The sequence below is a fragment of the Vigna unguiculata genome, chromosome 3 (genome assembly GCF_037176805.1).
Source record: "Vigna unguiculata cultivar grain cowpea cultivar isolate G323 ecotype 2 chromosome 3, ASM3717680v1, whole genome shotgun sequence".
NCBI classification, from domain to species: domain Eukaryota; kingdom Viridiplantae; phylum Streptophyta; class Magnoliopsida; order Fabales; family Fabaceae; genus Vigna; species Vigna unguiculata.
Window position 1 is genome coordinate 45320672 of NC_140794.1, and position 17075 is coordinate 45337746.

The following is a 17075-nucleotide window of genomic DNA, read 5'->3' on the forward strand; positions in this document are numbered from 1 at the left end:
TTAAAATATCAATACAGTCAATATAAAACATACTCCCTCATTGTTATCTCTAAGATTGAATAATTAAAATTACTCAAATAAAATTACTCAAATGAGAGAGTTAAGTAACTGAAAACACAATTAAAATGACGTTTACAAGAGTTTATGGAAAATTAGAATATATTTACAGGGTTTATTGAATTAATTTCTTTTAGTAAATTTTATGAAAAGGAGAAAATAAAAATAACAAGTTAAATAAATACCTGATTAAATTCAGAATTAAGATATTAAAATTATAAAAACTTCAAATTTAATTACATAAAAAATTAATCATTCCGGCTAAATGTAAGAAAAAAAAAAATCAATACTAACAACTCTTTCTATTATTTAAATTTAGTAAAAATTATAAAATCTCAGTATAAATAGTCTCTGCTCCCATTCATTTACTTCAGAGTGAGTCAAATCTGCATCTTCAAAGCATCAAAGTCATGACATCAACCGTCGACTCTCAATCGGATCCCCAATCCAATTCCCTCAGCCCCACACTGTCACCAAACGCACCCGATTGCGATCCATTTCTTCCCCCAATTGAGTGCCTCCCTTCTCCGCCCTCGAGCGACGCCGTTAAAATGCCTCTGCCGCCGCATGCAGAGAGTCTCCGCCGCTCTACCAGACAACACTCCGAGCCGACAGTCGTAGAAGATGCAAATGCAGGGTTCAGAAAGCGGAAGCTACCGGTGGAGAAGGAGGGGGGTCCTCTGAGACGCTCGCCGAGATTCTCAGCGAGTTCTGGATCAGGGTCGCGTCATCTCGTTAAGGTGTCTCACTGTACTTTTTGCTTTTGCATGCTATTCTTTTTTTTACGGCTTTTACTTTTTTGGGTAAAATCCTATATTTTAGGTCAGGATTGTTAAAATTAGTTTTAATCGCTTTCGCTATATTTTTGGTCATCGAATTAAATGTTTTTAAGGAATAAGCTCAGTTTCATGATATTTTTGGTTGTGCTCAAATCTACATTTGCACATTATGATTATATTTGGAACCTCATGTGTGTAAAAAAAACTCCTTTCTTTTATTCCAATAATTATATAAACCTTATAGAAAACGAGTTAGGCAGAATATACTAAAAAGTAATTTATAATATAGACACAAGATTGAAACTAATAATTCTTTTTTCGTATAAATATTAGAAGGTAAAGTTTGTACTTTTAAATGAATAATTAAACCTAAGAAAAGAGATCCGGACTGCTTTTAAGAATTCAGTTAGCAAACTTAATTTTAGTACACGGTAAACTAATATATATATATATATATATGTATATATGTATATATATATGTGTATATATGTATATATATATATGTATATATATATACATATATATACATATATATATACATATATACATATATATATATATATTTAATATTAAACATATATGTTTTATTAATTAGAATTTTACTGCATGTTATTTTAGTAAATCTTTAATGTTTTTAACAAAATTCATTAATTTTACAGAATACTAAAACTGAAAGGGTTTTATTTAAAATAAAGTAACTGATAGAAAAGAGATATTTAAAACACATTGAAAATATTAGTTTACTAGGATTACCTATGAGTAGTATGAGAAGTATAGACTTTTGGATAAAATAAATTTATTCTTTCTAAAATTTTCAAATTTTGTATTTGATTTTTTTTAATGTCCCTTTCTCGTCGGTTTGAAATGTGTAAGTTTTGATACTCGAAGTGATTATTAAGACATTAAAAGTGTTGATAACATATTTAAAAATAGGATATATTTCATAATTAGATGGATGAATATTGTTTTTAAAGAAATTAAAACTATTGAAATATTAGAGAGATTAAAAGTTATTTTATCCTGTATCGGTTTATTTATTATTTAAAACTATTCTTAGGGCCAGGGATATATATATATATATATATATATATATATATATATATATATATATATATTTTTTTTTTTTTTTTATTTAACGATGCTCTTTTATTTTATCTGAAATGAAAGTTCTCCTAATTGCTGGCGGGGCTAATTTTTCACTTTTTTGTTCGTTTTGGCAAAAGTTAGGCCAGAAAGAAAAAATATACTCTTCTTACTTAGAAAGAAAATATTATCATATCAAAACCATCGAAACTATTTAATAAATGCGATTGTAGTAAACTATTTAAAACCATATAATCTATTATATTATCATATCAAAACCATAGAAACTATTTAAAAACTAGTAGATGAAAGTTAAATAATTAGACTGTAGGAGATTGAAAATATAATTTTTAAACAATAATTATTTAATTCACGTGATTAATAACTGTTTGAAGAGATCAATGTAACAAAAAAGAAAACGGAATAATTGATCTTTTTCTTTTTGTTTTTTTTTTTGTCTGATAATAATAAATACTGCTTGCGAGATATATATATATATATATATATATATATATATATATATATATATATATATATAGTTCATGCATGTACATTCTAATAATTGACATTTATTTTTATTTCTATAGATATTTACATCAGAAAAAAACATGGTAAATTCCAACCATGATTTTTATTTTGTGTGAAAAGTTATGCTATCCATGGGATGTAGAGTAATGCATCAATTACCTCAGGATTTTTTTATAATTATTTTTGGACTACGACATAATATTAAGTATTTTCAAACTGTACTTGATTCTCTAAGCTTTGTTTCTTTCATTCCCATCCTCTCAAACATAATTGTTTCTACTCTTATTCAGTCTCATTTTTTGTCCATGTATCTTTTTCTTTTCTAGTATAATATTGGCAACACTTGAAACAATCTGCAGTGTTGGTGATGTGTATCTTTGACTTTATTCGAATTTCATGGCTTAAAATCCTGTGTGTTGATTCTTGAGTTGTGCAGTGGCATGGGTCTAGGGGTCCGGAATTACCGCTGAAGTGAGTGAACATGGAAGTTGACATATCTTCACTTTCCTGCATTGCTTCAATTTTCATTGTTTCAATTGAAGGCCACATAATGCTTTTTTGATTTTACAGTGTCCAAAATTTTCATGGAAAGTTCTACGATGGGAAGCACTTGAGGCAATGCCAAGGATTAAGTCCATCGAGTGAGGCATACACATTGGAGCTTAGGAGATCCCCAAGATTTTCCTCTTCAAATGGAAATGAAAACATGGAAATTAATGTTTTACAAAGAAAAACAACATCAAAAGCAGTTCACCAAAAGAAGAAAAATACAAAAGCAGTTTCTACTTCCATTGAATTGTCTAGTTCAACAGTTTATCAGCATTCTGAAGTTAAAATTATGTCTAGAAGCTCTACTTGCGGCATTGACGATACCAAATACTTGACTAGGTCTTCAGAGGCAATCACTTCCCCATATCAGAATGGCAGAACAACTTCTAATTCCTTTCCCTTGTCTGAGTTAGATGACGATCCACCAAGAAAGAAATATAGAACATCAACTTCTTCAACTAAGGAAGGTCTGGATTCAGAAAGCATTGCTGCCTTCATTGGTGATCCAATACCTGAGGATGAAGCTCTGAAAAGATGGGGATGGCGCTATGAATTAAAGGTTGTTGGCCTGATTTTTTCGGCATAAGTTCATGTTATAAAGAACTTCTGTATGTATGTTGTGCTCAGATAGGAGATAAAATATTAACCATTTTTGTGTCGCTTATAATGACGGTCTCGTTTGAATTATTTTTTTTACTTTCGAAGAAATGGAACCAGTTTTGTTAGTTTCCATCTAATCCAAACAGATGGTATTCCTCTATATTGTTTATCTGATTTTTCTGCTGAAGCTTGCAGGACAAAAAATGTAAAGGCCAACAGCTAAAAATAAAGTAAGTATTGATCAATTCATAATCTTATATAGTCTATTGTATCGCTCGTTCTCAGTTGATGCGATTTCCAATTTCTTATCCTTATATTTTTTATTCTGTTGATTTCATAGTGAGGGTGAAGAAGATGAGATTATTGCAAATGTCAAATGCCATTATGCACAAGCTGAAGTTGGGAATTGCATTTTTAGTCTTGGTGATTGTGCATTTATAAAAGTAAGTTTAGTTTTTTTTTTTTTTAAATAAAACATATTTTTCTTCTGTTCATCTTTCCCCTATTCAGAAGTTCGGAAACATTGTTATCAATACTCCTATTGCCTTTTCATATTTTCCACTACATTCCATGTCCACCATTTCACTGACAATTTAATCAAGGTTATATATGTGGCCTAATTCTTGTCCTTTATTTCTTCCGCAATTTTTCTTGATATATCTTATCCACATTAGTATTGCTATGTATTTACTACTTTTCTTTTTTTATTCTTTTATTGGAGATAATATTTCCCAATCCTGAAATTTGATTTCTTAGATTTAATCACAAATATTTAAGTTAGTAATTCGAGCAGAAACTAAAGGGCTACCTAAGCGGCTTAGGTTTAGTTGGGAGATAATTCTGGTTAGAAGCTTTGGTATCAATATAAGGATACATATATATATATATATCTGTAAGTTTCCATATTTTATTTTTGTTCTTGCCTAGGTTCTCAGTTCTCTCTATTTATGAACTTCATAGAGGAAAATGTATAAATGTCTGTTTATGTTTTTGTATACATACAGTTATATATTATAGGAATAGGAGTGTAGAATGTAAGCGTACACACATATATTCTTGTACTCTCCTTCATGGAAAAAAGTCACACTTTTTAGCATATCGTTTGTTAGGAACCCTAATAGAGTAATAGATTAGAAAAACCAATAGAAAGACTTGTACTATTGATGATTAAAGGAAAATTTGGCAGCGAAAGTTGTCAGTGTCACAGGAATGTTCCTTCTGAGAGCTAATGCTCACTGTCCATAATAAACTAAGATTATTCTCTACCCTTATAGACTACTCATTCCCTATGTACCCAATTTCCCCTTATACTATTGGCATTTCTGTTTTACTCCTTGCCACATCATTATTCCCATTCTGTTCCTATTTCTCTTCGCATAAGATATTTGCCATGAAAAATTCTCCTTCCTCTCTATAAAGTATTAAATGGAGGATTTAAAATTTGCTATTGAGACCATCACCATCAGTAACTACTGCTATATGTTCAAATTCATCAACCTTTCTAATGTCCATTGAAGAGTATGTGAGTAACATAATAGGTGGATGTTAGTGACGTCTATGAACTTTATAATCTCATGTCAACATAATAAACTAATTTATGCTAACACCTGGCGTAATCTTTCAGGGTGAAGGAGAGGAAAAACACGTTGGCAAGATTATTGAATTTTTCCAAACAACTGAGGGACAAAACTATTTCCGAGTCCAATGGTTCTACAGAATTCAAGATACAGTGAGTACTGAACATGCGATGTTTATCTAATAATATCAGAGGATATGTCATTGTAACTTCCAATGATTTTCAGGTTGTTCAAGATGAAGGTGGTTTCCATGACAAGAGGCGTGTATTTTATTCATCAATAATGAATGATAACTTAATAGATTGCATAATAGGAAAAGCTAATGTAACACAAATAACACCCAGGGTATGCCAAATCTTGGTCACACTCCTTCTTAATCAATTTCTACATCTGTGTGTGTGTATATATATATATATCCTAACCAATATTTATGTGTTTGACTTGCAGGTTGGTCTGAAGTTGGCTTCAATTTCACCATCTGACTTGTATTATGACATGGAGTATTGCGTGGATTACTCTACATTCCGCAACATACCATCAGGTGTGTCATTAAGGAGCACTAGATGCATTCGATTATCAGCTTCTACATGTTTAGTTTTTCCGGGGAAGGGGAACCCTTTTTATCTTTTGGCTGTAGGTGACAACTTTTGTTTGCAGACATCTATTTTGACAATTTCATGCATAAACTATCGTTTACTAGAATTACAAAACAGAAGATAAGGAAAATAAGATCTTAAGGGATAAAAAAGTAATTTTTACCTTCATATTAATTGGCACAAAATTAATTTTACTAGTCAATGGGCATAAAATTAATATTACTAGATAAAAAATTATACCATTCTCTCTTTAAATCCTAAAAGATAATTTCTTCTATATCTAAATTATTTGAGATATAATAATGATATCATGGGATCTTTCAATTCAAACACTTGCCTTTAAAGTAACTAAAGCTTCCTATATATACACAAACCCTTTCAAAATATAACTTGGGTTGTACTGAATGTGTATGAGGTGATTGATAGTTCTGCATTGGTGGGTATTAGTTCAGTGAATTGGGTCTCTCACATTTTACGAATATGTGTCCACAACAGAGGCTGGACAGCAAATGAATGAGGCCTGCAATAAAGTCTAGAGATGTCAATTAATGTTGACAGTGCTAACATGTAGAGACATTTCAACACCCTATGTCATATTAATACTTTGCTTCTAAGTTTCATTTGTTCGTATGTGATCAACGTTAACATTCATTGCTATCTTGAGTCTTCAAATATATGTTCTGTTGTTTTCTGATATTAAGAGTTTATATATTTGCCTCTGATCATCCGTTATGACTAATGAGTTATCATCACCTTCTGTTTTTGAGAGCCTCTCAACAGACGCCTCTGCAGTGACAGAGAGTCTACCGTCTTCTGAGCTGTGCAAGAACGAATTATCATTACTGGATCTCTATTCTGGGTGTGGTGGCATGTCAACTGGATTGTGCTTAGGTGCCAAAACTGCATCAGTTAACCTTGTCACGGTATTATAAATGAAATGTTTCTCTGTGATGAAATTCTTCCTATTTATGGATTTCACCAAATATCATCTATGATAAACTTATCTTGCTTTTGTTGCTATTTTTCTCAGAGATGGGCTGTCGATAGTGACAAGTCAGCCAGTGAAAGCTTGAAACTAAACCATCCAGACACACATGTGAGTGCTGACAATCATCTGCTACCACAAAGATATTTGATAACGGTTCACAGCTATATTCCTTCATTGTATAGGTGCGAAATGAATCTGCTGAGGACTTTCTGGAATTATTAAAGGAGTGGGAAAAACTATGCAAACGGTATAACTCAACTGTTGAAGAAAGAAAACTTCCATGTCGATCCAAATATTCAGGAGAAAAGAAACAAGAAGTTCATGATAATTCTGATGATGAATTTGAAGTTTCTAAGTTAGTTGATATTTGCTTTGGTGATCCCAAAGAAACTGGTAATCGTGGTCTATATTTCAAGGTAATAAATCCAATTTCAACCTTCCGGTATTCAGTTTTTTTTCTCATTAAACCTTATTTTTCATGAAATCATGTCTATATATATTTGTTTACTTGTTGCTAGACAGTGATAGTCATGTGATGTCAACTAGTACTTGCAATTTTGTCAAATTCAATTATGAGCTCATTAGATAATTCTCTAATAGAAAGAGATGATTATTGTGGATTCTAGAAGGGCACGCAAGCACTCAGATCGCACATAGCCTCTACACGTAGTTTAATAAGAAACCTTACACGAATGAACCATACCACTAAAACTCCTGCAGCAGCAGTAGCAGAGACCAAGACCTTATAAACCCCCTCTAGAATTCCATATTTATGATGTGGGAGTCAAGTATCCTAACTTGTAATTGGATCCTAACATAGTTCAAGCTTGAAACTTCTAAGTGTTAAGCCGAATATGATTGTAAGATCTTTTGCATAAGGTGATGTCTTAACTTGAATGCATATGTATGTATACTTTTTATGATGTCTTTTACCTTATTTTTACCCTATTGAATCTCTAATAGCATATTTGGGTAACTGTTCTGGAGAGTTAAACCGTTTTGAGTTAAAAGTAATTTTGGGAGGATTCCTGCGGTTATTCAAATATAGGCTAAAAATGTTTTGGTTCATAAACTGATGATGTTTGCATTCTCATGTTGTTTCATAGGTGCATTGGAAGGGTTGCAGTACAAGTGAAGACACTTGGGAACCAATTAAAAGCTTAAGGTATGTATTTCTCTATTCTTTTCAATGTGGTTGATGATATTAAACAATCTGGGACCATCAATACTTATTTATTTCTACTTGCAGTAAGTGTAAGGAAAGCATACAGGATTTTGTGAGAAAAGGGATGAAATCAAAACTCTTGCCTCTTCCTGTAAGTTGTATTATTTATACTGTAGATAGGGTAAAATCTCGATGGATTATGCATTTCAAATTGAGTTGTTCCTTAAAATTATTTCAGGGAGAAGTTGATGTTATTTGTGGGGGTCCTCCTTGTCAAGGAATCAGTGGATATAATCGCTTTAGAAACTTTGAGTCACCATTGGATGATGAAAGGAATCGTCAGATTGTGATTTTCATGGACATGGTGAAATTTTTGAAGCCTAGGCATGTTTTAATGGAGAATGTGGTTGACATATTAAGATTTGACAAGGGTTCACTTGGAAGATATGCATTAAGTCGTTTGGTGAATATGAAATACCAAGCAAGACTGGGAATCATTGCTGCTGGGTGTTATGGTCTTCCACAATTTCGGTTGCGCATTTTCTTGTGGGGTTCTCATCCTAGTGAGGTCAGTTTTAAGTTTGGTGATAGAAAAAGTTGACAAATGTACAACTGAATACAACATCTCTCCTTCTATCTTAATGTCTATTTTGAAAAGCATGCTTATGTTAATCCACCCAAATTTACCTAAGAGTGTGTCTTTCTCCATCAATGTCTTCAACAACTTGCAATAATTATTGTCATATATATGTAATATTCATTATTAAACCATAATGACAATGTTCTGTAAGAATCTAACTATTTATAAAGGTCTAATTCCATTATGATCGTTCCATTTTGGGTTGTTTTGGTCTTTCCTTCATCTGACCAACTCTTCTAATTGAAGCTTATATTGCTACTTGTTTCACACCTTAGGTGCAATTTAGGTGATATTCCCATGTTGTCTCTAGTACATGCATGCTTGATCTTTCTCGATTATACTGGACTTTAAGCTTAATTCAACTACACAAAATCGGATTGTAAGGTGAAGTTTGCACCCGCTTATATACTATGAGACTTCTAACACACCTTCTCAAACTAAGACATATACGTATCGAACGTGGGACTAGACATTAGTGGATGGTCTAATAGCGGACGAAACAATAGATCCAGCAAACAACAAACTTTGCTAGGATAGATCCTAAACCATGACTCTGATTCCATGTTAAGAGGTGGGCTTTAAGTCTAACTTAACCCCACAAAATCGACTTGATCTTTCTTAGTTATACTAGACTTTAAGCCTAATACAACCCCACAATATCATATTGGAAGGTGAAGTTTGCACCCACTTATACACTGCAAATTGGCCTTATCTGTAGTTGATGTGAGACTTCCAATACACTCCCTTACACCGAAGCATATGCATATCGAACATAAGACTAGACATTAGTGGGTGGTCTGATAGTGGTTCAATAGCAAACGAAACAATAGACTCAACAAACAACAAACTTCGCTAGGATAGACCCTAAATCATGACTCTGATATCATGTGAAGAAGTGAACTTTAAGTTTAATTTAATTGCACAATTAGCTTGATCTTTCTCGCTTATAGGTTTGCACCCACTTATGTACTGTGAATTGGTCTTATTTGTAGTCAATGTGAGGCTTCCAACACACATCCTCACATCAAGATATATACATCTCGAAGTGAGACTAAACGTTGGTGGATGGTCTGATAGCAGTCCGAAAAACGTAATAGACCCAATAAAAAACAAACTTTACATTATACGCATTTGAAGGTTGAGTAAGAATGTCTAGTAGCTGATAATTGTTGTTATCCTTAGCATACTTTAGTTGCGCCTTCTTTGGGAGTTTCCTTAAATATAATTTTAAGGGTGTAGGTTTAGTCACACATTGACTATAGAGATGTGACATAAATAGAGTTTATAAAGTTTGGACAATCTTCATCTTACATATTGTTTTGTTTGATTTAGTTATAAAATGATATCAAAACTTATCCTACATCCATTTTTGGACCACCTACCGTATTATCCACGTATACAATCCCATAATATTCAGCATGATGGAGTGTATTGGGAAAACCTAAGTCTCATCAACTAGATATATAGCTAAAATAAAGTTGTATGCAAGTGGGATAATCCTAATCTCATAAGTTGGTATTGAGGGGTTGAGTTAAGCCCTAGGATCAAATTTAATCCTAATACTCAAAGTGTCAAACTAGATATTTTTGCCCAACAACAAGCTGTATAGACTTTGATATGATAATAGAAACGCATTGGGGTTGATTGGCTCCTAAAAGCTTGTTCAAAGTAGGAGGACTGCTCTCATGTCGTGGGAGAACTCTAGCATTATTTTTTAGCTAATGAATTACTTGATTATTGTAATTTTTGGATCCTAGAATAAACCTATGAGAAAAAGGCCAAGATATAAATATCTAACAACATTCAAGACATGCATTAGTGCACACTTATGCTTAGCAACCTCTCAGTTTTATTTTATTTTTTGATCAGCCGCAACCTCTTAGTTAAACATCCACATTATTTACCTTTTCATACAGATTCAACAATGTTATATGTTGGTTGTCGATTACCTAGCACAAACTCTACACTTTAATCTAGGCTCAGGACTGGCCATGCAAAAATATATATTTGATCAGAGCTCTAACTACATTTTTTTTTTTTTTATATAGAAACATCTTGTAACATAACTATTGTATGGGAATGGAGAAATCTGTGAAGACAAACTCAGCTTAAATAGAAACATTTGAGATGGAAAGCTACATATAGGAAAAAAGACCATGAAAATGAACTCGACTATTGTGCAACATAATACATAAAATATTCATTAGGGAGTAGGAGTGCAAAGAAAATATACCACCCCAAGAGTAAGCCAATCTCAGAGTGACTGGATTGCAAATAAAGGCATGTACACAATAAACCAACCCTGTGAGTAAACTCAAGCCCAAACATGAAATTTGGATGGGCTCTCCTTTGAATTTGGACATACGACTAAACACAACTACATAAAACTACATTGAGGAGAGGATTGCCTAACCTTTATAAGCTCGTCATATTTCCAGTTGAATTGAGACTAAACCACTTCCATTGAAGCTACAATTAAGGCAACTCCCAATGACTGTGTCACTATGGCAGGTTAGGGACGTCAACAACAAAATCAACTTTCCAACATTCCCTTTCATACTTCATCCTGAAAAATTGACTTGTTATATGAGGACTACTTTAATTTTAAAACTTTTCTTTAAGCCATATCTTTAATTGATGTGAGACAAAATCACTCTCTTGAAGCTACCTAAGGCAGTTCCCAAAGAGGCTACCAATAAAGCCAGGAATGAATACAATTAAGGAAACTTTCCAATAATAAAATTACTATTTCCTATAAGATTTAATATGGTCCCTTAAATTCATCATCGTATCCTGGATGAGGACTAATGTGGTCTAGTAAGTCATATGGTTTATAATGGAGAAATAACTTTGTGCTGTAGAATTATTAATAAAGTATCGAATGTATATGAATTACTTACAACCTTTCTTTATTAATTTTCAACAATTAAGATGGGTTTACCTATTGCTTGTTTTTCCCCTTATCACATTGTTCTCTCTCTTATGCCCCTCTGCCTCTTTGTTTAGTCTCTTGTCTGAGCGCCTACTTGAGCATGGCCACCCTTCTTTTTCTGTCCACTTTTATGCCTCTCTAACTAGCCTTCCCCTTCCGGCGTACTTCATTCCTTTCCGGTAAAAGACAGTTGTGGCTGTCATGGCGCATCCGCAACATCAGCCTCGCATTTGCGCCCTCTCTTTCCACCTCTTTATTTACCCCCTTATCAATCTGCTGCATGATCTGTGGCTGCGTGTAATAGTTGTTATAATAACTACCTTGAAAAACAGAATTCAGTAATTCTGTTGTTTAGTTAATTCTGGTTTTTGTTAAATCAGAATTATAAATAGACCTTGTATTTGCTTTTAAAGAATAATGAGAGTTTTCTAGTTTTGTGTAAACCTCTACAATCTTCCTTTGGAGTTGTGAGTGAGTATTACTAGAGTGATCTAGGAGTTACGTGAGAGTAATATCAGTTTAGATATTACAATTGGTATCAGTTGCTGGGAAGACAATGGTGACTAATAGAGAATTGGAAATTAGGATGGTTTCATATGAAAAGATTCTTTCTGATAATCAAGAATCGGTGCAGCAATCTTTGGAGATGATTCAGAAATCCTTAGCAGACCTTACAGCAGCATTTGCAGCTTCCAAGATAATCAAGACATCTATGATAGATGAGGAGATACAAGATGAATCGGTAACCACAGTTATTTCACCGCTGGAACGGGCCCACATTCCATTTCCTTCATTTGATGGTTCAAATTTTCGTGAGTGGAAAGCTAAGGCAGAGCAATTTTTTGAATTAGGGGGAACCCCTGAAAATCAACGAAGTCGTTTGCTGTTATTATCAATGGATGGAAAAGCTTTTGCTTGGCAAAGGCATTACATGCAGAATATTAAGAACACGGGGAAATCTTGGCAGCAGATCATTAAAGATACAGGAAACAGATTTGATTTTGGGACTATGGATGATCCTGTTGCAGATTTGGCAAGATTAAAGCAAGAAGGAACCTTGTTGGATTATCTTGAAAGATTTGACACATTACTCGCTCCGGTAGATATTTTTGAAGACTTGGCTTTTAGTTTCTTCCTTTCTGGCTTGACTGTGGAATTAAAAAAATCTGTCCGGGTACATACTCCTAAAACGTTTCATGAAGCAATCCGTCTTGCTCGCTTACAAGATGAAGTCGTTCAAGTTATGGCACAAAAATTTTCAACAGTAAATACATGTACTACTGAGTACGTCGACAAAACTGTCTGCACCAGTTTCTAGTACCAAAAATTATCCTATTACTACTTTAAATCCTTCAAGTGGGACACATTCTGCACCTAAATCGGATTCCACGTGCTCAAGTGTTCAATCTTTAAATCGTAAACAAGCGAGTGAAAGATTGCCAAAGGTCTGTCGGTTTTTTGAGGAAAAGTGGGATAAAGATCACAAGCGTACATGTAAAGTATGGGGTAAGCTGAATGCTATATTTGGAGCACAAGATCAGATCTTGGTGAATCCTTCAAGGGATACAGAAGATGAACAAAACGTTGAGTTAATTGTAAATAGTTTAGAGATAGTTCGGGAGGCTGATTCTTGTAATACTTTACAAGGAATTACATGATACTAGATTTTTTTCTCCGAAAGCATTGTAAAGGACTTGAGGACAAGTCCTGGTTTGAGGGGGAATAATTGTAATAGTTGTTATAATAACTACCTTGAAAAACAGAATTCAGTAATTCTGTTGTTTAGTTAATTCTGGTTTTTGTTAAATCAGAATTATAAATAGACCTTGTATATGCTTTTAAAGAATAATGAGAGTTTTCTAGTTTTGTGTAAATCTCTACAATCTTCCTTTGGAGTTGTGAGTGAGTACTACTAGAGTGATCTAGGAGTTACGTGAGAGTACTATCAGTTTAGATATTACACTGCGTCTTTATCTTAATGAACAATCGAAACATTCAATCCATGCCTGAAAAATAAAAATGCACAAATTTATAAATAGAACCACCTTTTCTTTCTCCTTGGGAACGAAGAAAGGGGGAATTTTACATTTCGATGATTCCACTGGCATTGGTTTGTACAAGGGCTTCGTTGAAGTCGTTGTGGAGAAGGTCAAGTTTGTTGGAGAGTTGAGTGTGGCGTTGTTTATAACGGTGGGATTGGTGAATCATTCTTAGAGGATGGAAATGGTAGTATACCTGGTAGATCATTGGTTGTGGAGAAAAGTGGAAAAGACAAAAATAAAGAAGGATGGTAATGCCGTAGGAAATTAACAACGGAAAACAATGTAGAGCGGTGACAGGGAAGAAAGAAAGGTGCAGAAAGATCGGAGGTGGGATGGAAGGATGAAACTGTAATTCCAAATAAAATGAATCGGTAGTCATCTTGTGTAACTAACCAGTTAAAGTAATTGGTCCACTATAGACCCACACGACTAGGTGCTGGAAAAACTATTCAAATTTTGTACGAAAAGTATAGTTCTCATGTTTCAGAGGTTTGAAGGAATTTTATAGCTTACAACAAAATGGAGAATATGTCATTATATTTTATCATTTGTTAATTGTTAATCTTTTGCAGGTTTTACCCCAGTTTCCACTGCCAACGCACGATGTCATCGTTAGATACTGGCCTCCGCCAGAGTTTGAGGTATTGATCCTCATGTGTAATTGTATAATTCTATATTGTCTTGTATCTTTTTCACTAGTTTTGGATTTACATGCAGCGCAATGTTGTTGCTTATGATGAAGACCAACCTCGTGAATTAGAGAAAGCTATCGTTATCCAAGATGCCATCTCTGATCTTCCAGCTGTACTGTTCTTCATTTATTTGCTTCTCTTTTTGTTTTGTTTTTGTTTCTTAACTGTAAAAGTAAGAGTACCCTTCATTTATTTTAAGTGCTTGGTGATGTTAACTCACTAAGATTGCAAGGAGGATACACCCTTTTCTCACTTTATCACTTTAGATCGGCTTTTCTTTATGTTTACTAGTGTTCCGCATGACTAAAATAGTTCAATGTGATAGGTCATGAACACGGAAACTCGTGAACAAATGCCATATAAGAGTTCTCCAGAAACTGAATTTCAAAGATATATACGGTCAACTAAATATGGTAATAGCGCTTTCCTTTGAGTCCATAACTTGTGACGAGTCATAAAATCGTGTTTTATATGGTATATTTTTTAACCACTACGTTTTTTTTTATTTTTTATTTTTGACTCTTCATTCATCTGTAATATTAAAATATAAAAAGTAGTTTGAATTTTATTTCTTCCAGATTCAAGTTATTGAGTTTAGTTGATTTGAGTTCATCACAAGCACTAGAATTACTATGATTTATTTGTTGTCACTGTATATTTTTTTCCTTTTTAATTCTTCTCTTACGTATTTTGGCAATAGATCTTTGGACCAAACACCAGCTTATCTTTTGTTTCCTTCTTGTTCATTGAGTAGAGATGACTGGGTCAAAATCAAATGAAACAACAGAGAAAAGGCCCCTGCTGTATGATCACCGTCCCCACACTTTGTCTGAAGATGACTACGAACGTGTTTGTCAAATTCCAAAACGCAAGGTTGTTGTCTAGATTAAGTTAATGTGTTACACCTTTGATCCATTCCTTGTTGACCCTTACATTTAATACGACTGTAGGGTGCAAATTTCCGTGATCTGCCTGGTGTAATTGTAGGCGCTGACAATGTGGTAAGACGACATCCGACAGAGAATCCGATGCTGCCATCTGGAAAGCCATTGGTGAGTATTTATGTTTGTCACCGGAAAGAGGTTTATATCCATTTTCATTTATTTTATATGCATGTATCTGTTGCTATTTGATCATCGAACTTCGAGAGCGAGCAACTCATGATTAAGGGCATTTTGTAAAAAGTAACAATAATAAGAACGTGAGATATTCAAGATTGATTCTTATGTAAAGGATCAGGCAAAATCTCTATTGTGGTACTTGTGAAAAGGACCAGAGAGAGTACATAACTGTATTTGAAATTCAATATTCGATATACCCGTTTTAAATTTAAGGCTTTTGTAAGGAAGTTTGAAAGAATGTAAGAAGAGATTTATAGCATCCAAGATTTCATGATATCATTCCAATCTTTATGAGCATTTGTTAAGAAAAAGAATGTTGTTGGATGGTTCTGGTTTCTTCAAGCAGTTGAAGTTAAACGGGGTTTTGAACGGCACATTATCTGTTTAGCTTTCTTAATACATACCTAGAATAGCGTGAAGTAAAATTAATCCTACCTGACTATTTTTGTGGTTGCAGATCCCAGATTATTGCTTCACTTTTGAGCAAGGGAAGTCTAAGAGGTGATTTTTTGAATAAAGTAGTAAACTTGCTTTGCTACATTTGCATGACTTCTAATCTGTATTTTCACATATATGCAGACCATTTGCACGGTTATGGTGGGATGAGAATCTTCCTACTGCGCTAACCTTCCCAAGTTGTCATAACCAGGTCTTAATCCGGTCTTTGATTTGCTAAAGAAATCACACAAATCGATTTCTTATATATCTGAAATCTTGTAGGTTGTACTTCATCCGGAGCAGGATCGAGTGCTCACTGTACGAGAATATGCCAGACTGCAAGGATTTCCTGATTATTATAGATTCCATGGGACTGTGAAAGGGAGGTACAAAACCATTGTTTAATGAAAAATTAAACTAAACTTAAATGTTATAATGCCTTAAAATATACAAAAGGTTTGAGTTAATTGTGTGTATTATTTAATTTGCAGGTACCGTCAAATTGGAAATGCAGTTGCGATCCCTGTTTCACGAGCTTTAGGTTACACCTTAGGACTTGCTTGTAGAAAGCTGAGTGGAAATGAGGCACTTGTAGCCCTCCCTCCTAAGTTTTCTCACTCTCATTATCTTCAGTTATCTAACAATCAGCCTGCAAACACTGACAACACTCACTAGCATTCCTCCTATTATTTTCCATTCATTTCATTGTAGCCACCTTTTTTAGTTGAAACTTCGAATACCCTGTAAACACTCCTCAACTACTCCACTTAACTTGAATTCACAATTTCTTCTATTTCTACTTCTCTTTAGCCCTTTAGCTAAGAACAAATTATGTTCAACATTTAATTTCGGAGATCATCTTGAAAACTGCTCTCATTCGTTGGAGCCTCTTTGGTTTAAAAGTTTCACAAGTACTTTTACAAATTTCAATATTAAAATGAACTATTCAAGTGAATTATCTCCTTGCTTCATTTCTTTAATGTAGATAAGTTGGTGTAAAAGTTTCAAATTTCTTTCATGTAAACTTTTTAAGAGAGAGAAACTTTCAGTTTCTCACTTAAAAAATACACCCAAGTTTTTACTGAAAGATCATCAATAAAACATAAGAAATGTCTTTTGTTTCTACTTGATGTTGGCTGAATAGGCCTGCATAAATTTGCACGAATCAACTGCAACTGTTTCTTCGATGCTTTCCACTGACTTTTCTTAGGCATTGAGTTGCGATGTTGTTTTCCAGCTAGACAATGTGCACATAGATTTTGAGGAGTTGTGATATGTAGACACCTTG

General features: G+C 33.7%; 1 protein-coding gene across 1 annotated transcript; it reads left to right on the top strand.

Moving 5' to 3' along the window:
• Positions 1–421: 421 nt before the first annotated feature.
• On the top strand, positions 422–16586 carry LOC114177910 (DNA (cytosine-5)-methyltransferase CMT2). The gene is made up of 23 exons (XM_028063507.2): positions 422–797; positions 2884–2918; positions 3018–3555; positions 3792–3826; positions 3937–4039; positions 5221–5325; positions 5399–5518; positions 5621–5714; positions 6550–6692; positions 6800–6865; positions 6940–7173; positions 7864–7922; positions 8007–8073; positions 8161–8490; positions 14109–14177; positions 14254–14340; positions 14554–14641; positions 14983–15101; positions 15179–15280; positions 15807–15850; positions 15929–15998; positions 16070–16173; positions 16279–16586. The coding sequence occupies exons 1-23, from the start codon at positions 468–470 to the stop codon at positions 16460–16462; spliced, it is 3126 nt and encodes a 1041-aa protein (XP_027919308.1). The 5' UTR covers positions 422–467; the 3' UTR covers positions 16463–16586.
• The last annotated feature ends 489 nt before the right edge of the window (positions 16587–17075 follow it).